This window comes from Antechinus flavipes, chromosome 5, assembly GCF_016432865.1.
Source record: "Antechinus flavipes isolate AdamAnt ecotype Samford, QLD, Australia chromosome 5, AdamAnt_v2, whole genome shotgun sequence".
Taxonomy (NCBI): Eukaryota; Metazoa; Chordata; class Mammalia; order Dasyuromorphia; family Dasyuridae; genus Antechinus; species Antechinus flavipes.
The window spans coordinates 266,613,788-266,635,123 of record NC_067402.1 but is presented as its reverse complement, the minus strand read 5'-3'; the positions used below and the strand labels follow the sequence as shown (position 1 = coordinate 266,635,123).

The 21,336-nt window shown below is 38.9% G+C and overlaps 1 protein-coding gene across 1 annotated transcript; it reads right to left on the bottom strand.

Moving 5' to 3' along the window:
• Positions 1-259: 259 nt before the first annotated feature.
• Positions 260-19,785, bottom strand: MRPL42 (mitochondrial ribosomal protein L42). The gene is made up of 6 exons (XM_051963678.1): positions 19,703-19,785; positions 16,894-17,055; positions 15,398-15,461; positions 13,197-13,281; positions 7,774-7,937; positions 260-435 (listed from the first exon to the last, which is right to left on the bottom strand). Exons 2-6 carry the CDS (start codon positions 16,976-16,978, stop codon positions 390-392), a joined length of 444 nt encoding a protein of 147 aa, XP_051819638.1. The 5' UTR covers positions 16,979-17,055; positions 19,703-19,785; the 3' UTR covers positions 260-389.
• Between the last annotated feature and the right edge of the window lie 1,551 nt (positions 19,786-21,336).

The window sequence follows — 21,336 nt, the reverse complement described above, 5'->3', positions numbered from 1 at the left end:
TTGATCTGATTTTTTGTGTGTGCAGCATAATTGTATAAATATGTATACCTATATTGGACTTAACATTTTTTAAAAAAACTGACATATACTGGATTACATCTAAGGAAAAGGGTGGGGGGAAGGGAGGGAACACAAGATTTTCAATGTTGAAAAATTATCCATGTATGTTTTGAAAATAAAAAGCTTTAATAAAAAGAAAATCAGAATGCCAAGTCTGGCCATTGATAGATGAACAAAAATACAACCAAAAAAAAAAAAATCTAGAAAAAATTTTATTTAAATTTCTCCACATTACATCAAGAAGTGACTATTTTCTTCCAAGTAGTTAAATAAACAAAAGATGATATTTCCCTTTGACAGTAAATGACGACTTTGTCAGTGTCTCAAAATCATCTTTCTTTGGGAGGATTGGGTTTTCTGCGTCGCTGATGATACCTTAAAAAGAAAAAATATCCTGGTAAAGATGTGTACTTTGGATTGGCTCTCCAACAAAATTTAATTTGTTTGCTATGGGCATAGTCTCTTTTATACAAACTTATATGTATGTACATACATGTGTATGCTTCTACATATACACACACATACACATAGATGAGCAAAATTTAATGAGATTTATACATTATCACATATCCAGATAATAATTCTGCCACAATACCCTGTGTATAACTTAATATCTTAAAACCCAAGTGCTGGAGGGTCTTCCTCACTTTGACCCTGCCATCTCAAGGACGCCCAGTCCTTATCATGTGGCCAGTCCATTTGTTTGCATCTTATATTTCCCTATTGATGTTTTTCCTTCCAAACTCTTTACTGATTATACATTGCCCCCATGTTAGGGCAGCCCCACTGTCCTCTGGGTAATATTTATTTTCAATTCTTTGGAGTTACTGTGTTCCATTTCTTAGTTAAAAAAAAAAAAGTTAAGAGACAGGCTTCTGTTTCCAGGAGGAACTTGGGGTTATCGAAGAAGTTCTATAACTTCCTCGCAGCGATCCAGCCTGTTCTCCTCCTTCTCCTCTTTAATCTGGGCCCAATTTGTCATTTATTTGTACAGTTGGTGACGAATATATATAATGAAGGACAAATTGCATAGGTTATCCATTCAACTGTATATAAGCTGGGACAACAGACCCACATCCTTGTGTTCTTTCCTATCAAATCTCTGCAGTGATTATAGATCTCTTCAGGAGGCTCAACAACAGTCCCATTTTCCAGGGTTTGATGCAAACAGAATGATGTCTCCTTAAAAAGGAGCCTATGGAGGCCGGCCCTATGGAGGAGCCAGGAAATAAGTCTTCAGCTTGGACTTCATGCTGAATCGCCTCTACCTCAAAGCCAAATGCTCAGAGAAAGCAGAACAGCCCTGTTTTATGCATCATGTGAGGTTTCTGACCAGAGCAATCCATGACAAGCATTATTTCTGTAGTGATATCCTTCGAGTCTGAAACTTGAATAGCTCTGAATGAATGAGAGACATTTTATTGGAAGCAAGCCTTGCTTATCAAACCCATGAACACTGAGCACACTGGACTTGTTTTCTGCATATCTTTCAGCTTTGTGACTTTCCTGCTACCCATAGTCTTCTGTAGAATTTCCACTTCAACAACTAATCCTCCTGATGGCCTTTCCTTATCAAAGCTGCCCTTGATGAAATGTGTAGGAAGATCTTCATCAAGATCTTAAATAGACTGCACAGCAGGGATACAGGCCCACAGTTGCTGATATTGTAAGGACAACTTTTTTCAAAACAAAACTCTTGATTTTCCTCAACACCTCTGGTATCTGCTATACTTTCTTTACTTTGTAAATCAACCCTCCAATGATTTTGTTATCTCCTCTCTATAAAATCCCAGTCTAATCCAGCTATTTTTCCCATCTTTCTTCTTTGCCTCTTCTAAAAGAACATCGAAGCTGTGATGTGAGGTCCCAAATGTGGTGTTTCTATTGTCCTAATAGGTGAAAATATTTGTTATAAAAATCTTTATGAATCTTTTCTATTTTTCTTTTTTTCTATTTTCCATCTTAAATGCCCTCAGGATGACTTCACTTAGTTGGATTTTTAAAAACTCACTTTATCCTTCATTGCTTTTCTCTGTTCTTAGTCAATACATCAGCCACCATGTTAAAATCTTGTGCTTAAGACCACTGCTTTTGTCTGCTCATGGAGTTAAGTCAAATGACTACTATCTGAATTTCTCTCAGGGTATTCTGGTACACTTATGATGGCTAATTGATTTACATTGATAAAATGCTGCCCTTTTTTTTGGCCAAGAGTATCAATTTTATTAACTCGGGACCGAGTTGTTTCAAGTACATGGCACCCCTTTTTCTCATTCTTCTTGTAGCATGTTACTGATTCTGACCTTGGCTCCAACAAGAAAATGGTCTTAATATAAAGACAGTCAAGTCAACAAGGAATTATTAAGGACAGGAGTATTCGAAAGATGGTCCAAGATAACCAGGAGTGTATCCTGGAGAGGAATGAATATATAGCTAGCCTGGATCTGTGTTCCTTAAAATGGAGGCTCTGGAGCCAGTCAGGGGAAGAGGTTGCGGGGGATGGGGGGGAAGGGGAGGAGGCACCTTCAACATGTGAAGTCCAGGAGTTGTGAACTTCTGGGGTGAAGAAAAGAAAGACCTGAAAAGAAGACTTCAGGAAAAATGGGGCACTTGAGGTGAACCTTGGAAGAAGAAAAGGCTTCTGGGAAACTAAGATGAGGGGATGGCGTATTCCAGGCACAGAGGATGGCTTGGGCGACAAGAGCTGGAGGTCAAGAAGAGGGATTGTCAGAGTAAGTTCATCACACTAGAACAGAAGTTAACAGAGGGACCTCCTCCTTAGAGGCAGGAGAACAGAGCCCGTGGAACACGTGGGGCTGAGTCACATACAGCTCCATCATGTCCAGCATCACTAGCACTCCGTGCAAATGTACAGTAGTAGTCAAGCAACACCAGAAAGCCCAAACAAAACCGTAAAACAGTGAAAAGTCCAACTGATGTGAACACATCAACAGTGAACAAGAGCAGGACTTTGCCTTCTGGACTTAGGCTGTCAGAACCCTGGGCTCCAGGCCAGAGCTGCAATCCCCCTAAGGCTTGGAATACGTTTGGCTAGAGACTGAAAAATCTAATCAAGAAGGACTTTATGAGGAAAACGGAGAAGGAAGAGGGGAAAGATAAGGGCCTCACGCAAGTGCAAATTGGGGCAGTGAACTGCAGAGGATAACAAACAGGACCAGGGTGAGAGGGAGGAAGAGCCCAGAAAATAACGAGGCACAGAGTCGGGAGCACTGTTCGGGCCTCCTCTGTTTACAAATACTCAGAGCATGGGAGGCGGCTGCAACAGGCCAAGCCTGGCTTGGGCAAAGGACTTGGTTATGTCATATTACAGAAAGGGATAGATATGAAGTAAGGTTTGAAGAAAGGATGAGCAGGAGCTCATAATGGACTCCATATGGGAACAAGGAGGACCTGATTTTGTGACAATAAGGAGTTTTACAAAAATAAAGCATTTCCAGCTTCCTTGCTTCTGGAAAAGGCCAGTCAGTGGCCTAAGTTGTGTAGAAAAGAGATTGAGGGGCATAGATGGTGCAGTGAATACAGCATCAGCCCTGAAGTCAGGAGGACCTGAGTTCAATCCAGCCTCAACAACTTAACACCTCCTAGCTGAGTGACCCTGGGCAAAGTCACTTAACCCCAATTGCCTCAGCAGAAAGAAAGAGAGAGAGCGAAAGGAAGAAAGGAAGAGCAAGATTGAAAGGGAGAAATTTCTAGAAGGAAAGAGGCAAGTTATGTTTGCCATACTGAAGCTGATATTCAATTCAATTTAGGAAATACTTCTCAAAAGTCTAATTTAGATACTTTGCTAAATGGTGGGGATGAAACATCAGAAAAACAAAACAAAAAACCTTCAATTGTAAAAGTTCTATGTCAAACTGATTATGACTCATAAATACAGGAACATATAAACATGAACAAGATCAACACAACTAGAAGCAAGGAAGCTGCTCCAAACATCAATGCTGCAGCCTTATTGAGTATCCTTTCCATGTTATAGCTTAATAAATTTTCTTTTGTTAACTGTGAAACTAATCTATAACAGTAGCATCAAACTCAAACAGGAAAGGATTCCAGCAAGCTGCAGATTGACTTAGAAAATCACAAATTAACATTATCTGGGTTGTATTGTATTTTTATTGATTTGGTTAAAAGATTTTTCAATTACATTTTAATCTAGGTTCACACAACCACATTTTGTGGCCTCTTGCAACCTGGTCTCAAATTTGACACCTCTGATCTACAATTATCTCATTTCATTGCAGATCTAACCCTGAAGCACCAGAAAGACCAGTCTGAATCAGGTCCTTCTTACATCAAGAAACATTGAGGCAGTGCATATGTGCCTGGGCAGAGCCTTGAGTGAAGACATGAGGGCAAGAAATGGAATATCAAGGGCTGAGAACATTGGCCAGAGCACAACAGGAGGGTGATTCTCAAACAGACTAAGAGGTGGGTAGGAGCCTTAAAACAGAGTTAAGGAGCTCGTTGTATTTCCTACAGAAAAGTAATATTCGGAATTTGACTGGGAAAAAAAAAAAAGGAAAAAGGTGGAGAGACAACATAAGCATGTGATCAATCAAGAGATTCTCCCAGCAAGGAGCATGAGTTTGGATCATGCCCAAGGCATGATATATAAGCAGAAAACTAGACTTGGATCTGAGTCCTGGAGAAGCTCTAGCATCAGGATACATTATGGAAACTTTTAAAGGAAACTCCCCTCAAATGTAAAAGAAGAATGTTAGTTATGGCCAGTACTATAAAGCAAATAATCAAACTTGGAGTATTAGCAAACATGAGAACATTTGAGAAACTGCAGTTCTGTTTCCTAACATGTAAAGTCATATTTTTGTGTTCATCCAATTTCTTCAATTTCTTGCTATATTCTTCTTCATCATCTTTGTGTGTGTGTGTGTGGGTGGGTGGGTGGGTGGGTGGGGGGGGGGGGGGGGGGGTGTGTGGAGGCAATTGGGATTAAGTAACTTGCCCAGGGTCACACAGCTAGGAAGTGTTAAGTGTCTGAAGCCACATTTGAACTCAGATCTTCCTGATTTCAGGGCTGGTGCTCTGTCCACTGCACCACCTAGCTGCCCCTTCTTGCTGTATTCTTAAAAATTCTTAAAAGTTATTGGCTAGATGCTGATGAATCAATTCTCCATTCATCCCTGAGTCTTCCCCAGTTTTTCAAGTCCAATGCTCACTGTCTACAGGATGCCAAAAACTAAACATACTTTCACCATAACTGTATAAATAATGTACTAGGGAAGTGAATAAAAAATCAAAGTACTAAATAAAAATCTTGCAGAGTTTTTAAAAAATAATAATAATCTTCAAGGATTCTTGCCAATTTCCATTATAAGCTTTGGCAAAATTTCATTTTTAAATTAAGAAAAATGCTACTCTGACATTTAGCTTCCATTATTACATCTAAGTTAGTATGGAAAAGTAATGTGTTGATGAGATGATTCAAATCAGTTCCAATGTTCTTGTGTTGAAGAGAGCTATCTACACCTAGACAGAGGACTGTGGGAACTGAGTGTGGATCATAACATTCTTTTTGGTGCTGTTTGCTTGCATTTTACTTTCTCTTTTTTTTTCTGGTTTGATTTGGTTTTCTTGTGCAGCAAGATAATTGTATAAATATGTATACATATATTGGATTTAACATATATTTCTACCATATTTAACATATATGGAACTACTTGCCATCTAGGGGAGGGGGAAGAGGGGAAAAAATTGGAACACGAGGTTCTATTGTTGAACTGAAATGGCTATTGTTGAAGAATTATCCATGCATATATTTTGAAAAATAAAAAGCTTTAATATAAAAAAAAAAAAAAGAAAGAAAGAAAAGTAATATGCTGGATACTAAGATTCTCCCTAGTTTCCTAGATCCTGTCCCAAGTTCCCAAGACAAGAAGTTCTCCACTCTCCACTCATAAACCATTGACATCAGAGTTAATGGGATTTGTGTTTTCCATAACACCTCATTCTCATTCATCCATGGACCAGATCTTACCTTTTCTACATCCATGACATCTCACTTGGCTACCACCCTAGCTAACTAAGAATCTCACCAGCTCACACCTGGCCTCCTGCCTAGGCTCTCTACCTCAAAACTCACCCTCTCTTATCACTACACACCTGTCAGATTGGCTAAGATGACAGGAAAAAATAATGATGAATGTTGGAGGGGACACTGATGCATTGTTGGTGGAGTTGTGAACGAATCCAACCATTCTGGAGAGCAATCTGGAATTATGCCCAAAAAGTTATCAAACTGTGCATACCCTTTGATCCAGCAGTGTTTCTACTGGGCTTATACCCCAAAGAGATACTAAAAAAGGGAAAGGGACCTGTATGTGCCAAAATGTTTGTAGCAGCCCTGTTTGTAGTGGCTAGAAACTGGAAAATGAATGGATGCCCATCAATTGGAGAATGGCTGGGTAAATTGTGGTATATGAATGTTATGGAATATTATTGCTCTGTAAGGAATGACCAGCAGGATGAATACAGAGAGGACTGGCGAGACTTACATGGACTGATGCTAAGTGAGATGAGCAGAACCAGGAGGTCATTATACACTTCGACAACGATATTGTATGAGGATGTATTCTGATGGAAGTGGATTTCTCTGACAAAGAGACTTAACTGAGTTTCATTGGATAAATGATGGACAGAAACAGCTACACCCAAAGAAGGAATACTGGGAAATGAATGTGAACTATTTGCATTTTTGATTTTCTTCCCGAGTTATTTTTACCTTCTGAATCCAATTCTCCCTGTGCAGCGGGAGAACTGTTCGGTTCTGCAAATATGTATTGTATCTAGGATATACTGCAACATATTTAACATATATAGGACTGCTTGCCATCTTGGGGGGGGGGGGGGAAGAGGGAGGGAGGGGAAAAAATGAAACATAAGTGATTGCAAGGGATAATGTTGTGTAAAAATTATCCTGGCATGGATTCTGTCAATACAAAGTTATTATTAAATAAAATTAAATTAAAAAAAAAAAACTCACCCTCTCTTAATTCATTTCCCCAAACAGCTATCAAAGTGGTCTTCCTAAAGCCCAGATCATTCCATTGTTCAGCAGGTTCCCAAGACTGCCTGTTTTGCCTTCGAATCATATCCAAACTCCTTTCTTTGGCATTTAAAACTCTTCACAACCTGGCTCCAACCTATCTTTCTAGTGTCCCAAATTACCACTCCTTTGACTTTATATGTCTTCCTGCTCTGCCTGTTGCTCTTCACACATGGCTGCCTCCAACCATGTATTCCATCTTAACTTCATTTCTAAGAATCCCAGGTTACTTTCAAAGATCAGCTCAAGCATTATCTTTTACATGAAGTGCTTCCCATTCCTCCTAGTCAACAGCACCTTTACTGCCAAATCTCAGGCTAAACCTGAAATCAGCCTACTTCATTTGTGGATATCCACAACATAAGGTAGAGCACCTGGCACATAGAAGACATTTAATAAAGGTATGCTGGAAGAAAAAAAATACATATTAATTATTATTACGTTTCCCTAGAACTATTTCCCTACTACTTTGATTTTCTCAAGTGAGACAATACCACTTTAGGAAAATAATTTTTTAAGTTGTAAAATACTAGTACACTAGCTACTGAGCTCCCTTCTTTAGTTCATCTTAGAATACTAAAGGAGGATCACCTTTTTGTTTTGTTTTGTTTTTTAAAGAAAATACTTACTGTCCTAAAGGGTACCAGCGGTGCTTGGTAGTGAAGAATAGTTTATTGAGCTCCTCCATCATGGGTCCTTGCTGAGTAGTATTACCATCTGCTTTTAATCTGGCTTTCAGCATTTGATCATATGTTTCTACTTGGTTATCCACAGGATCTGGTCTAATTATAGGCTGCAAAATATGAGAAATTCCAGCCATTATTTAATAATCTCTATAGTTGACTTGTTAATTCACTACATCATAATGTTTCAGGGGTAAAGATCTTTTTCTGATCAAGCAGTTAACAAAGAATTTTAGGATATGCTTAATTTTTCAAAGAATCAGGGAAAATTTTTCTTTTTTGTACAACTGAAATTTTTTTCAAATAAAAAATCCTTATTAACTTAATTTATACTAATGATGAACATTGGTTGTTTAGTCAAATGCAAAAATTCTCACTGAGATGTGAAATTCAATAACCAATTTTTCAGTCTCTTAAATATTTGGTAATATTCAAAAAGGCAGCCAGGTGGCGCAGTGCATAGCACCAGGCCTGGATTCAGGAAGATATGAGTTCAAAATTCAGTCTCAGGCTTATTAGCTGGTAATTCACTAGACAAGTCATTTAACTCTGCCTCAGTTTCTTTATCTGTAAAATGAACTGGAGAAGGAAACAGCAAAGTACTTCAATAACCTTGTCATGAAAACTCCAAATGGGATCATGAAGAGTTAAGACACTACCGAAAAATAACTGAACAATAACAACAATATCTATCAGATCAGTCCTTTGTAGGAGACATCATAATTTTTTTTTTAATCAAAGGCAATAAACTTAAAAGATATAATTTAAAGTTATTGGAGACTTAATAAAGATTCTCCCCAAAGAGCCTTCCCTTTTACTAGGAAAAATGATCAGGTCTAAGTAAAGCATAGAATTATAAGGTAGATGAAAAAATCATCACAAAATGAAGTTATGGAAAACTGTTTTAAGAAAAACCAGATATAATCTGATGCAATAAAAAATGACCATGAAAATGTGGTAAGTTTTTCTCAAATCTACAATTCCCTGAATTACAACAGAATTCTGAAGTTTAATTTGTTTGCCCACAAAGGACTTAAATGATAAGCTAACAACATAAAATTATACTGTACTCATTGCTCTGGGGTCTACAAGACACAAGATTACTATCTAATTAGAGAAGCAAAAGAAATATAAATTTTCAATTCTCCATTTCACTTCATCAATGTGAGGATAACAGAGAGCAATTCCCATTAATTTAGAAAAAAGGTGGGGCAGCTAGGTGGTACAGATAGAGCAACAGCCCTGAAGTCAGGAGAACCTGAGTTTGAATCAGACCGCAGATACTTAACATTTCCCTGGGCAAGTCACTTAACCCCAATTGCCTCAGCAAAAATAAGAAAAAAGAAAAAAGTCTTGGAGCTACGGTTGCAGAATAATTCATTGCCTTGCAGCCAATCTGCTAATGATCTTCTTGAAATCCCAAGAAGACATCGGACAGAGAGAAGAACAAGGCAAGACCACCAGTAAGCAGATCCATGATGAAGTGGTGGAGAGTATTGGATAGAGAAAGACAAACTCCAGAAAGGCCAAGGGGTGGGCTGGAGCTGGTCAGGAAGGCATCTTCACTATCCTGGAATCCAAAGGACAAGGTCTGGATCATCAGAAAGAACAGGTGTCCCCATAAGTGAGAGAACAGTCAGAGGAAAGCAGAAAAAGAGACCCAAGTATCAGCAGGAGTCTGGTGGGAAGAGAAGGGAGGGGCGGTGATGCTGGACCTGACAGCTTCAGAAAGAGTGCCTTTGTATGTCCTGAAGTTGTGAACATACTGGGTCATGAGAACAGGCCGTAGGGCTCTTTTAACTGAGCGTGCAAGCAAGCATTCACCTCCTTGCTAAGATGGAGTTTAGAGGCACTGGGCCAGACCCTGCGGGGCTCGCTTCCACAGCTGGGGAGGCTAAAAGAGGGAAACACATGCAAGGAAAAGTTGACTAAGAGCCTCAAAGAGCCAATTCACCTCAAAAAAACAACCATTTTTTCTCCCTATTCAGCAAGAAGATTGGCCCAACATATAATAAATCTCCTAATTGTAAGAAGATGGAAAATATTTTTATTTTTAAATAAAGATAAAAACTCTGTGATTAATGATTTGTTTAAAGTCACACAATAAGCTTCTGGCATACTCAGAAACCAGCATTATCTGATTCTCAAGCACTGTTTGATCTACTTGGCTGAACTTCAAAGAGAGAACATAGGGAAAATTCTAGTAAAATACGAAAAAGAGACAGGGGGGAGAAGGAAAGAAAATAAGCATTTATATAGTGCCTACTATGTTCCAGGCACTGGACTAATTTTTTTTTTAAATGCTTTTTTTACATTTTAATTTTTTAAATTTTTACAATTTTTTTTTTTTTACAAATATGATTGCATTTAATCCTCACAAACCTGGGAGATAGTTACTATTAGTATCCCTATTTTGTACCTGAATACACTGAGTCAAAAAGAGGTTACATGATTTACCCAAAGTTACACAGCTAGTATGTCTTAGAGGCTGGAGTCTTCCTGCCTCCAGGCCAATTACACCAGCCACTGTACCACCCAGCTGCTCCTAAAACACAGTAAGACTGAATGCTGGCCTTTAAAAAATTGTTATTCTTGAGTATGGAGATATGTTTAAAAGAACTGCACTTGTTTAAGCTATAGCAAATTGCTTGTTGTCTTGGAAAGAAAGGGGGAGGAGAGGGAGAAAAATTTGGAATACAAGGTTTTGCAAAATTGAATGTTGAAAACTTATCTTTTCACATATTTGGAAAAATAAACTATTAAAAAAAGGTATTGAGATTTAATTGGCTCAGGGGACTAAGCCTCAGGTCACTGATATAACTTTTTGGCCACCTGAGTACAAAATATTTGGGATATAAAAGACTGGAGTTCCTCCTTCTAGTTTGTGACACAGATTAACAATATGAGCAACAATGAAAATTGTAAACAACTGAATCAAAATTATATCCCTGAATAAACATCCCTTATCTGCTCTGAATGTGCTTCTCCTGTTATGTGTAAATAAATCTCTTTCTATTAATTGGTTAAAAAATAATAATAATAATAAAATAATTTTTTTAAATTGTCATTCTGCAACTTTGTTCTTTAAAAAACTTTTAGAGGCAGCTAGGTGGTGCAGCAGATAGAGCACCAGTCCTGAAGTCAGGACGACCTGAGTTCAAATCTGGCCTCAGACACTTAACACTTCCTAGGTGTGTGACCCTGGGCAAGTCATTTAACCCCAATTGCCTTAGCCAAAAAACAAAAAAACAAAAACTACATGTTCAAATCTATAGTATATAAATTATGCTGATCTAATAACAAAAATAGTAAACTCATTCTTGTCTAGCTCTTTACTAAATGTCCCCAGTCTAATAGTTTCATTTTCCTAAAATATCAGAACTGAAAAAAAGACTTTTAAGCATCCATGTGGCCAAAAGCACTCCATCTATTTTAAAGAAATACCCTGGGAATCGAATCCCAGGTGGTTTATTTCAGAACTTCTTAAACTTTTTCCACTTGCAGCCCCTTTTACTCAAGAAATTTTTATGTGACCCTGGAGACATAGGTATATATAACATATACAAATCAAACATTTACTGATAATAAATCTTAATTTTATGATTTCCATATTCAATCACATGACTGGGCCATAACTCACAATTTAAGAAGCTTTGGCTTATTTGACTGAAAACACATGGATTAATCGAAATATTTTCAACTACAGATTTAGTGGTGGTTAAATGAACATCACAGATTTATCCAAAGATTGATGGATGAAAGTAATTTTTACTACCATAAACTGCATTTATCTTCCCTACTTTTCACTAGGGTTCAAGTCTGAAGGCAGGGGAAGGGAAGGAAGGAAGATTTAGGATATATTTTGGAACACCAAGATTCAAAAGGATCTGGCTTGGTCTACAAAAAAAGGATAAACATGAGGGGGAAAAAAGCCAATATTATTTATTGACAGTTCTAAGCCCACAAGAGATCACTTCTTCTAAAGCTAATCAGTCGAATTAAAACAACCTAAGACCAGTGGCTGGACAAAGGAATTTCCGTTCTGCTTCTGCCCCCTACCCTTTCTGACGAAGCCTCCTTCTGAAGCTACAGGCCTCTGGCTCCCCTAACGAGTGCTTGTGGGGCACAATGGCAAGCTCAGCCAGCAGCGCCCCCTTCCCAAGAGTTCCCCCCCCTGCCCCCGCCCCACTGCCTTCAGTTTAGCATGCTCCCCTTTGCTTGCTGCACCAGCACTGCTCAGATGCTTCACAGGGCATGGAGGTAATCTGGGTTCTTAAAGCCCCACCCCTCCCCTCAAGGTGACAAATTCCAGCAGGTGCCACCAAGCAGGCAAGGCTCCACAAGGAAGAACCTAACTAAGTTTAGAGACGTTTGTTATCAAGTGAATTTTGATTCCGGGAACTCAGAAAAGACTGTCTACAAAGACAAGGAAAACAACAAGTGTCTGTGGAGTCCCACATGAACAAAATCGTTGAAGTCCTGAAGCACAATCTGATGAAAGCACTCCCCTCCTCAAAAATATTCAGTAACTTATTGCTCAAACTCAGACTCCTTAAGCTGGAGTTTAAGACCTTTACATCTGGCTCCCACCTCATTTTCCTATCTACTTTTGTCAGTCTATCTTGCACACTATATACCACTGGCTGTCTCTCAAGCTCATGGGAATTTGCCTCATCTCTATCTGTTCAGATGCCACCTGCTCTGGACTTCTAAGTTCCCCAGCTGGAAATTGTTCTCTCTTGCTCAAATATCAGATCGATCTTTGAGGGCATCTCTGCTTTTCTCTTCTATGTTCTACTTCATATCATGCTAATGTACATACATGTCATGGCCCCCAGTGGGCTGGGCTCCCTGAGGTTTTCATAACTTAATTTCAGGGATAAGCACAATGCTTTGCATATAGGAGGGACTTTAAAAAGATCTAATTTCTGATTATCATATAATACTGTGTATTGGTATCAGCATCAGCTTCCTGTTAGACTGAAAATTTTTAATATTGCCTATTCTTAATACAGCTCTCTCCAGAACAGACCCAAACACGTGACTACAACGTGGCAACCAGAATGAAACAAAATACTGCAGATGTAGCATGTAAGAGCATCCACAGTGGAACTATCAACGGCCCTGTTCTCCAGAGCGCACTTTCACGAATGCTGTCTGAAGTCTCAAGGGCTACTAGTACCACCACACTGTGGGCTCACCTCAATGGGACAGGCTGCTAGAAATAATGAAGTAAAGATGGCCTGAAGGTGGATAGCCCAGCCTTCCCTCCCTCATCCATGCTGCCTCCCAACCCCATGCTGTAGATTCTTCTATTACAATAAGCTATGATTTTATGATGATTCCACAAAAAAGAAACATAGACTTACTTTGGTATGCTCATAAGGAACGTCCACAGAAGGATGGTAACAGACGATCGTTCGGCCGTCTGCCGACAATGCGAGCTCCACCTTGCTGTAAAAGAAAAGCATTTGAATACACACAGGACATGATGGATCTGTGCTGTAAACTTAAGTTATTCATCTAGAATTACTTGATGAGGAAGAAAAATGCTAAGTGAGGACTTAGCCTACATGGCCCACGTGAAAGAAGGCACCACACAGGGCCCTGCTGCTAAATAAACATGGCAGCTCAGCTGGGCAACTCTCCAAGATACATGATGGTCTACACTGGTCAGAAGCCTGTTGCATTTTCATCCTGTTTATATTTAAAATGTTTATATTTCTAGGAATACTGCCTTGTGGGAAAATAACGGTGTGTACTAGCCATAGCACAAACTTCCTTTATTTGTCCCAAATCTACTGCCAACAATTTCCAAGAGGTTGCCCTTAATTCTAGTCCTCTGTAATTTGGCAAGAAACACATTGTCCAATCTTAACCACCCCCTTCATGATGTTACAGACGTTGACTCCCTTTCATGGGGAAGGGAGAGCCACTTCTCATTTTTTAGCATATTCTCCAAACAAAGCCACTCCATCCCCTGGAACCTTCTCTGGATTTGCACTACTATCATGCTTTCTGTCTTGGGGTCTAGTGACCAGAAATACACAGAATATTCCAGGCGCAAAAATCACTCAATTCCTCAACATGTGAAAAACAAATGATATATCTTGTAGTCTTGTCCTACCTTGTAGTTCTTGCAAGAACTTCCAGATCTCTGGACTTACCAGTGTATTCTAAAAGAGGACAATTTGGGAACAGCTAGGTGGCACAGTGGATAGAGCACCAGCCCTGAAGTCAAGAGGACCTGAGTTCAAATCTACCTCAGAAACTTAATACTTCCTAGCTGTGGGGCTCTGAGCAAGTCACTTAACCCCAATTGCCTCAGCAAAAAAAAAACAAAAAAAGACAATTTTTATAGCTACCAAAGTAATGTCTTCTTTAGATACCCACCACATTTTGGCTCCAAGTCCTTTGACTCCAAACACAGGAGAAACCAATGTGGCTAAGAATTAATATGAAAAAGTAAATGCTAAAAAATTACGGTAAGCCAATTGAAGACTACAAAAATGAACTATGTCGTCAGAATATTTTACCTCCATTTCAGGATGGAATACTCCAAAATATTAACATTAATTTTGGCAAAAAAATGTTTAGTGAATTAAATTGAAGTAGCTTTTGACTTGAGAATTTTGTACTTCCTAGAAAGGCATTGAAATACTGGAAAGAGAACAAAATTTGAAGTTGGAAGACATGGATTTATAATCCCAGTGCTCTGGCAGACCAGTGCAAAATTGGAAAAATTAATTATTCTTTTCCTACTCCTTTTCCCAGTTGTGAAATTATTTTTTTCCCCCTTCATGTAGACCCAATCAAAAATGCTTCTTTTCAAAGCATTCTCCTGTATTTCCCATTTACCAATATAATTTGGATTCTAGTTTTCTATAACAGTTCACCTTTGATATAAAATGGAAACCTGAAATATAGGTATTGGACTAGATGGTACTTAAGGATCCCTGGGGTTCACCTTTAAATATAGTATCCTCAAATGAGCAAAAAGTTTCATAGAAAAACTGAAAACGATCAAAAGTAAATGAGTTTTTGAATATTAGTCTCAATTCATATTTTTATGGAGTGTACTTAGCAATCCTCCTAAGAACAGTCACAAAAGTAATCTATTTTTATTGAAATGTAGTAAAGTAAAAAGCTTAATACAGAAAGTATGTAGTTAATTTCTAAACATTATGTAATTATTAACTGTTCAAAATCAAATAATAGTTTGAGTAGTTATTTTTACCTAATACGTATGAATTAAAATTGGAAAATAATTTTTCCCCAGCTACAACACTTGCAAAAACTAAAGAGGATTTCTGGAAGTATATTAATGTCTTGCAATAAAACTGACATTCAGGAAAACACAATGGTAGTAATTTTTTATTAGCAAATGCTTGTAAACATATGCTTGTCTAAAAACCACCATGATAATTATCAAAAAGAAAAATAAGGAATAAATCTGAGAAAGCAGAAGACACCAAAACAAGTAACTAAATTAAGTTATTCAAAGATTATATCTAAGGCACAAATAGAAATTAAAGTATTGTTCCTGTTTCATTTGGATTATAATACATACCAATTGTAGTCATCTGGAAGAGGCGTGTATGTAGATTTATGACAAATACAACCTACAGCTCCTTCTGGAAAGACCCAAACAATGAAGATCAAGTTAATGAGCAGCAGAATATGCTCCTGCGACAAGTATATGCAAACTTCATGCTTGAATAGACGTGTGGTACCAAGTTAATCCAGACTCCTATTCTAAACACATTTCATTTTCCTCTCACTCACATCCTCTTATCAATCCTCCAAAGGGAGGCCACCCAACACAGCAGAGACCTTCTATGGATACTTGAGGAACCCCTACAAAGTCTATCTCAAGGACAACACAGAAACATGTTATTCCTTACTCTGAGTGCACACTTTTTTTTTTTCTTGAGGCAATCGGTATTAAAAGACTTGCCAAAGTTCACAAACCTAGTAAGTGTCTGAGGCTAAATCTGAACTCGGGTCCTCCTTTCTCCAGGTGTCCTATCATTAGTGTCACCCATCTGCCCTGACTGCACAGACTTTTAAAAAAACTCTTTTTTTCCTCCATGCAGACCCAATCAAAAATGTTTCTTTTGATGGCATATTCCCATATTACCCACTTAACAACACAATTTGCACCCTGGTTCTGTAACTTGAATCTTTCTAAAATTATTTTTTACTTAAATTGCTGAAAAGGTTTTCTTATGCTTTCTTAGAAAACTTCACCTTTGATATAAGATGAAAACCAGAAAATATGACATCTTTTTCAAATATTTTTAAGTATTTGTTCAAATTAATTGTCAACTAGTTAGAACAATGATAGTACTAGACCAGGGTGAAGAACTAATTCCTATAAGAATCTATTTAACAATCAGAATATGCTAATCTATCCTATCTTCTAAATCATGTTACCCATACATGCATAGCGAATGCTCTTGCATCATTCACAATTGTTTTTATTTATGTAATCTCCCCAACTAGATTGTAAATCTCTTGAAACTAAAGATATTTTTAGGGAGTATAAATTTCCCACAATTTATCCCACAATATTTGTTAAGTGTCTGCTATGCAAAGGACCTTTGCACACTAAAGTAGTATTTGTTATTAATGTCAATCAAAAATTGTTATTAATATGAATTTGCTATTAATATCTGTTATTCATGGATTGATCTAGTTCTGCTCTTTCTCTTACAGATAAGGAAATAGATAAAGTATGTTTGCATCCAGATCCTTCACAATTCCTGTAGGATAGAGGATTAATATACTCCCTGAAAATGTATTATATGCCACCCCATACCTCAAAAATATAGCAGAGCTAAAATGTCCCTGCCCAGTGTTTTCTGGAGAGGACTGGCTAGAGACAGGAATGAAGAGGAGAATGGACCAGGAAGAGAACAAAGAAAAGAAGATCTTAGCTCTGCCTTTACTAACAAAGGTTTGGTATTAAAGTCACTATCTCACCTCTAAGACCCGCTGCCACCTTATTTTTAAAAAGTAAAGCACATTAGGTCCAAAAAAAAAAAAAAAAAAAAAAAGGCTCACTCTGAAATGTCATTTGCCAGCCAGAGGCAGCTCTGTGTGCCAGCCCAGCTCTGGAAAAGACCCGCCACGCTGCTGTCAGCGCCATCCTGGACAGCGTGTAGACAATATCTGGAAAGAAGTCACTTTCTTTTAACCTTTCTCAAGATAGCATCCACTTTATCACTGCTTGGAAGAAAAAAAGAAAAAAGAGTAAGCTCCATCCATTTAAAAAGGTGACACTCTTATTTAAGTTTTCAGCCTCGTTCCAAAGCCCAGCCCAAAGTGACCTTCTGTCTATTCTGACTGCCTTCTTCACATCCCATGCAAGTAGGACCCACTGGAGTAGTCCTATCCACCTTACAGATGAGGAAACTGAGCTCAAGAGAGGTAAACCGGCTCTATCTCCCCCTTTCTCCCACCAGGTCTGAAATACACCTGCTTTCTCTGGTTTCCTTCAGTTAAGCTCCAAAGCCATTTCCCACCCAAGGGCACTTTCAAATGTTTTTCTGGCTTCATAATCCCCATAGGAAAGAAAAACCTTGTATTAATTTTTTTATGTATTATTTATTTATATTACATATTATATTCTATACAATATGTTATATTAAAATATTCTGTATGTCATATGTAATATAAAAATATTACATAGTATAATTACATATTATTATTATTTGTTTATAAATTGATGTTGTTTCTGGAATTATGCCCAAAAAGTTATCAAACTGTGCATATCCTTTGATCCAGCAGTGCTACTACTGGGCTTATACCCCAAAGAGATACTAAAGAAAGGAAAGGGACCTGTCTGTGCCACAATGTTTGTGGCAGCCCTGTTTGTAGTGGCTAGAAGCTGGAAATTGAATGGATGCCCATCAATTGGAGAATGGCTGGGTAAATTGTGGTATATGAATGTTATGGAATATTATTTGTTCTGTAAGGAATGACCAGCAGGATGAATACAGAGAGGACTGGAGAGACCTACATGAATTGATGCTAAGTGAAATGAGCAGAACCAGGAGATCATTATATAACTCAATAACGATACTGTATGAAGATGTATTCTGACAGAAGTGGATTTCTTTGACAAAGAGACCTAACTCAGTTTCAATTGATCAAGGATGGACAGAAGCAGCTACACCCAAAGAAAGAACGCTGTTAAATGAATATAAAGTGCTCGCATTTTTGTTTTTCTTCCTGGGTTATTTATACCTTCTGAATTCAATTCTCCCTGTGCAACAAGAGAACTGTTCGGTTCTGCACACATATATTGCATCTACGATATACTATAACATATTTAACATGTAGGGGACTGCTTGCCAACTGGGGGAGGGGGTAGAGGGAAAGAGGGGGAAAATTGGAACATAAGCGAGTGCAAGGGATAATGTTGTAAAAAAAAAAAAAAAAATTACCCTGGCCTGGGTTCAGTCAATAAAAAGTTATTGTAATTTAAAAAAAAAATTGATGTTGTTTCATCTGATTGAACACAAGCTTTGAGGCCACAACGTTCTTGATTAGAAGCTGAGAACACAGATACAAAACATGTCACAATGCTTATGCCAATGAAATCATAGTTCTAATCAAAATCTATAACTAGCTCTTCTCTCTCTCTCCTACTTTAGTCAGTCTCTCTCTCTCTCTCTCTCCCCCAATGGTTCAGTAACTTGTACAATATGAAGCTACTTTCTCTTGTTCTATATTAATTATATGTAGATATATAAAAGTTATGTATATACGTATTATCTATATCAAGTTATATTGATATATAGGTAGATAAGTAGAAATAGAAATCTGTATCAATCGGTAGATGGATTATAGATGGTAAGTAGGAGAGATACACAGATGTAGATGATAGGTTGAAAAGTAGATAAGATTGATAGATTTGATGGATGGTAGATAGAAATGTAGATATAGAGGATAGATTTAATAGAAGTGGGGGTGTACATGCATGGACAAAGAACAGAAAATAGACTGAGGTTTGCAAAACACTTCATAAATCTCATTGAAACTTCACAATAATCCCTTGAGGTTTAATATTCCAAGGGAAGTGGTTTTCCCAAGGTCCCAATAGTAAATATGTATTGGAAAGGGCGTTGGCTTTGAAGAGGATAAATCCCATCTCTATTATCGATTCACTTCCCCTCCTCTTTCCTATCTGTTAAACAAAAGGTTGGGCAAGATGGTCCCTGAGGGAGGTCACTTCCAGCTGCAAGTCTAGGACCCTATGGGTGTTCTCTGAGCCTCAGTCGCCTCATGTGTCAGACGAGGGGGTTGGGCAGGATGGTCTATGAGGTCAAAGGGAGCATCCGCTCGCTTTAAGTCAAATTCCAGGGCAACAGATGCGCGCCGCGATGCGGCCCAGTGGCTAGCGTCCTCTCGGCCTATATTCGCTTGTGCGCCGTCACCCCATTAGAGTGTAAGCTCCTTGCGGACAGGGCGGTTTATCCCTCTCTTCCTCCAATCCCCGGCGCTCAGCCCAGTGTCCGGCCCGGGGTAGCGGCTTACGGTGACTGACTGCCGGCACAAGTTAGGAAGTGCCGGGTTCGGATCCTCCTCTGACACGCCCCCGTCGGGTGACCCTGATCTTAGCCACGTCACCTACGTGAGTCTCAGTTTCCTAACCCGTAAAAACGGAGCCACTGACAGCTCATCCCTCTGGGTAACGCTTACTACCTCAGTGGCTCTGCGACAGTCACTGAGCCGTTCCATGCCTGTAAAATGGAAAGGAAAACAGCCCCTCCCTCCTAAGAACGGTGGCAGACTATCCGAAGTAACGCGTATAAAGCGCCTGTTGTTGTTGTTACTGTTATTACTCCACCTTCCCCAACCCGGTTACCTCCAAGGACACAATCTCAGTCAGTCCCAGCGACTACTCCACGTTCCCCGTGGCGCTTCGTGCGCCTGCGCAAGAGTCACTTCCTGTCTCCGTGACGTCCACGCTTTTCATGACCATGACGCGATACATGCTGGGAAATGTAGTTCAGTTGGAGAAAACTCCCTTAAGGGCGTTTGAATCTCGGAAGTAATGGAATCTACAGAGGGCGTTCGTAGAGTCCTAAACGGGAATCAGCTCAACAGCCTTTGGGGAGGAGACGTTATTGGAATATCGGATAGGGAACGGAATTTGTAGCCTAAAGATCGAATTCTAACTGAAATTTACAACCTCCGTGACCTTGGACAAGTCACAACATCTGGGCTATGTGATCCCTATAAGATTTTTTCCTACACTAAATCCTATAACCCGTAACAATAATAAATAATAAATAGTAATAATAGCAATAATACTAATAAATGAGGGCAGCTACGGGGCACAGCTTCCCCAGCTCAAAAACAGCTTCAGACACTTCGGAGCTGTGTGACCAAGTCACTTAACCATTTGCCTCCGTTTCTTTATCTGAGCTGGAGAAAGAGTAAAAAATACTTCAGTGTCTTTGCCAAGAAAACTCCAAATAGGGTCGCAAGAAATGCTGAAAAACTGGAAAAAAAAAAAAAACGGAAACATGCTGAAAACTGGAGAAAAAAATAACTGAATGAATCATACATATCCTACACTCCTGTGCTACCCTGTTTCAGTCTCCCTTATTGCCATGTGAGGAACAGCAAAAACCCATTTTGTCCCACTTATGAGAATAAATGAATGAATGCAGCATTTATTAAGTACTTAGCATGTGCAAAGCTAAAATAAGTGTTGGGGATACTAAAAGAAAAAGGAAGGCATTCTTGCTCTCTTGGAACTCCCACAAAAGATTTGGAAGACTTGGAAGTCATATGGAAAAAATCCATTCATCTCTGGTTCAAACAGATGTTATGCTTTTTAAAAGTCATTTCCACCAATAAAATCCTATCAGTTTCCGATGTTGACTCACTGAGCAGAGCTGGGACCTTTGGTGACAAGGACTCCTCCCCTCTGTGGGTCTCCTTCGCTGTGGTTGAGTCCCCTGGCTGCATCTGCACTGCAGCTGCTTCCCAAGAGGCTGACTGAAGGCTGGGAGCTCAACGATTCCCAAGTCTCTTGGGTCCAATGTCCTGGGCTGTCTTTGATCAGAGTCTGAGAGGAGATGATGGTCAACATGTGCCTGGCCCGTGCTACCTTCTGACTCTCCTCAAGATGCTCAGCTGCTTTAGCGAGATTGTCTTGCCTGGTACCTTAAGAGTAACTTCCCTAGACATGGTTGTGAGGGCTGGACTGGAAGCAAGACTGGTGATTGGGGGGAGAAGGTACCTCCGTGTTTCAGAGAGAATTTCTAAAACAGGATTTGGAAATGTGTTTTATGTTAACTACTGTAACTGGAGATATCAGAGCGGCACAAAAGAGAAAATAGACAAAATCTTAGAATTGCAAGATTGGATGAGATCTGGATAAGATTTGGAGTTGGAAAGATCCACGAAATCAGCCATTTGACTCCCACTCCCTCTTTTTCACATGTGACAAGAAATGGCTGCTGCATGCAAAAGAAAAAATACAGTTTC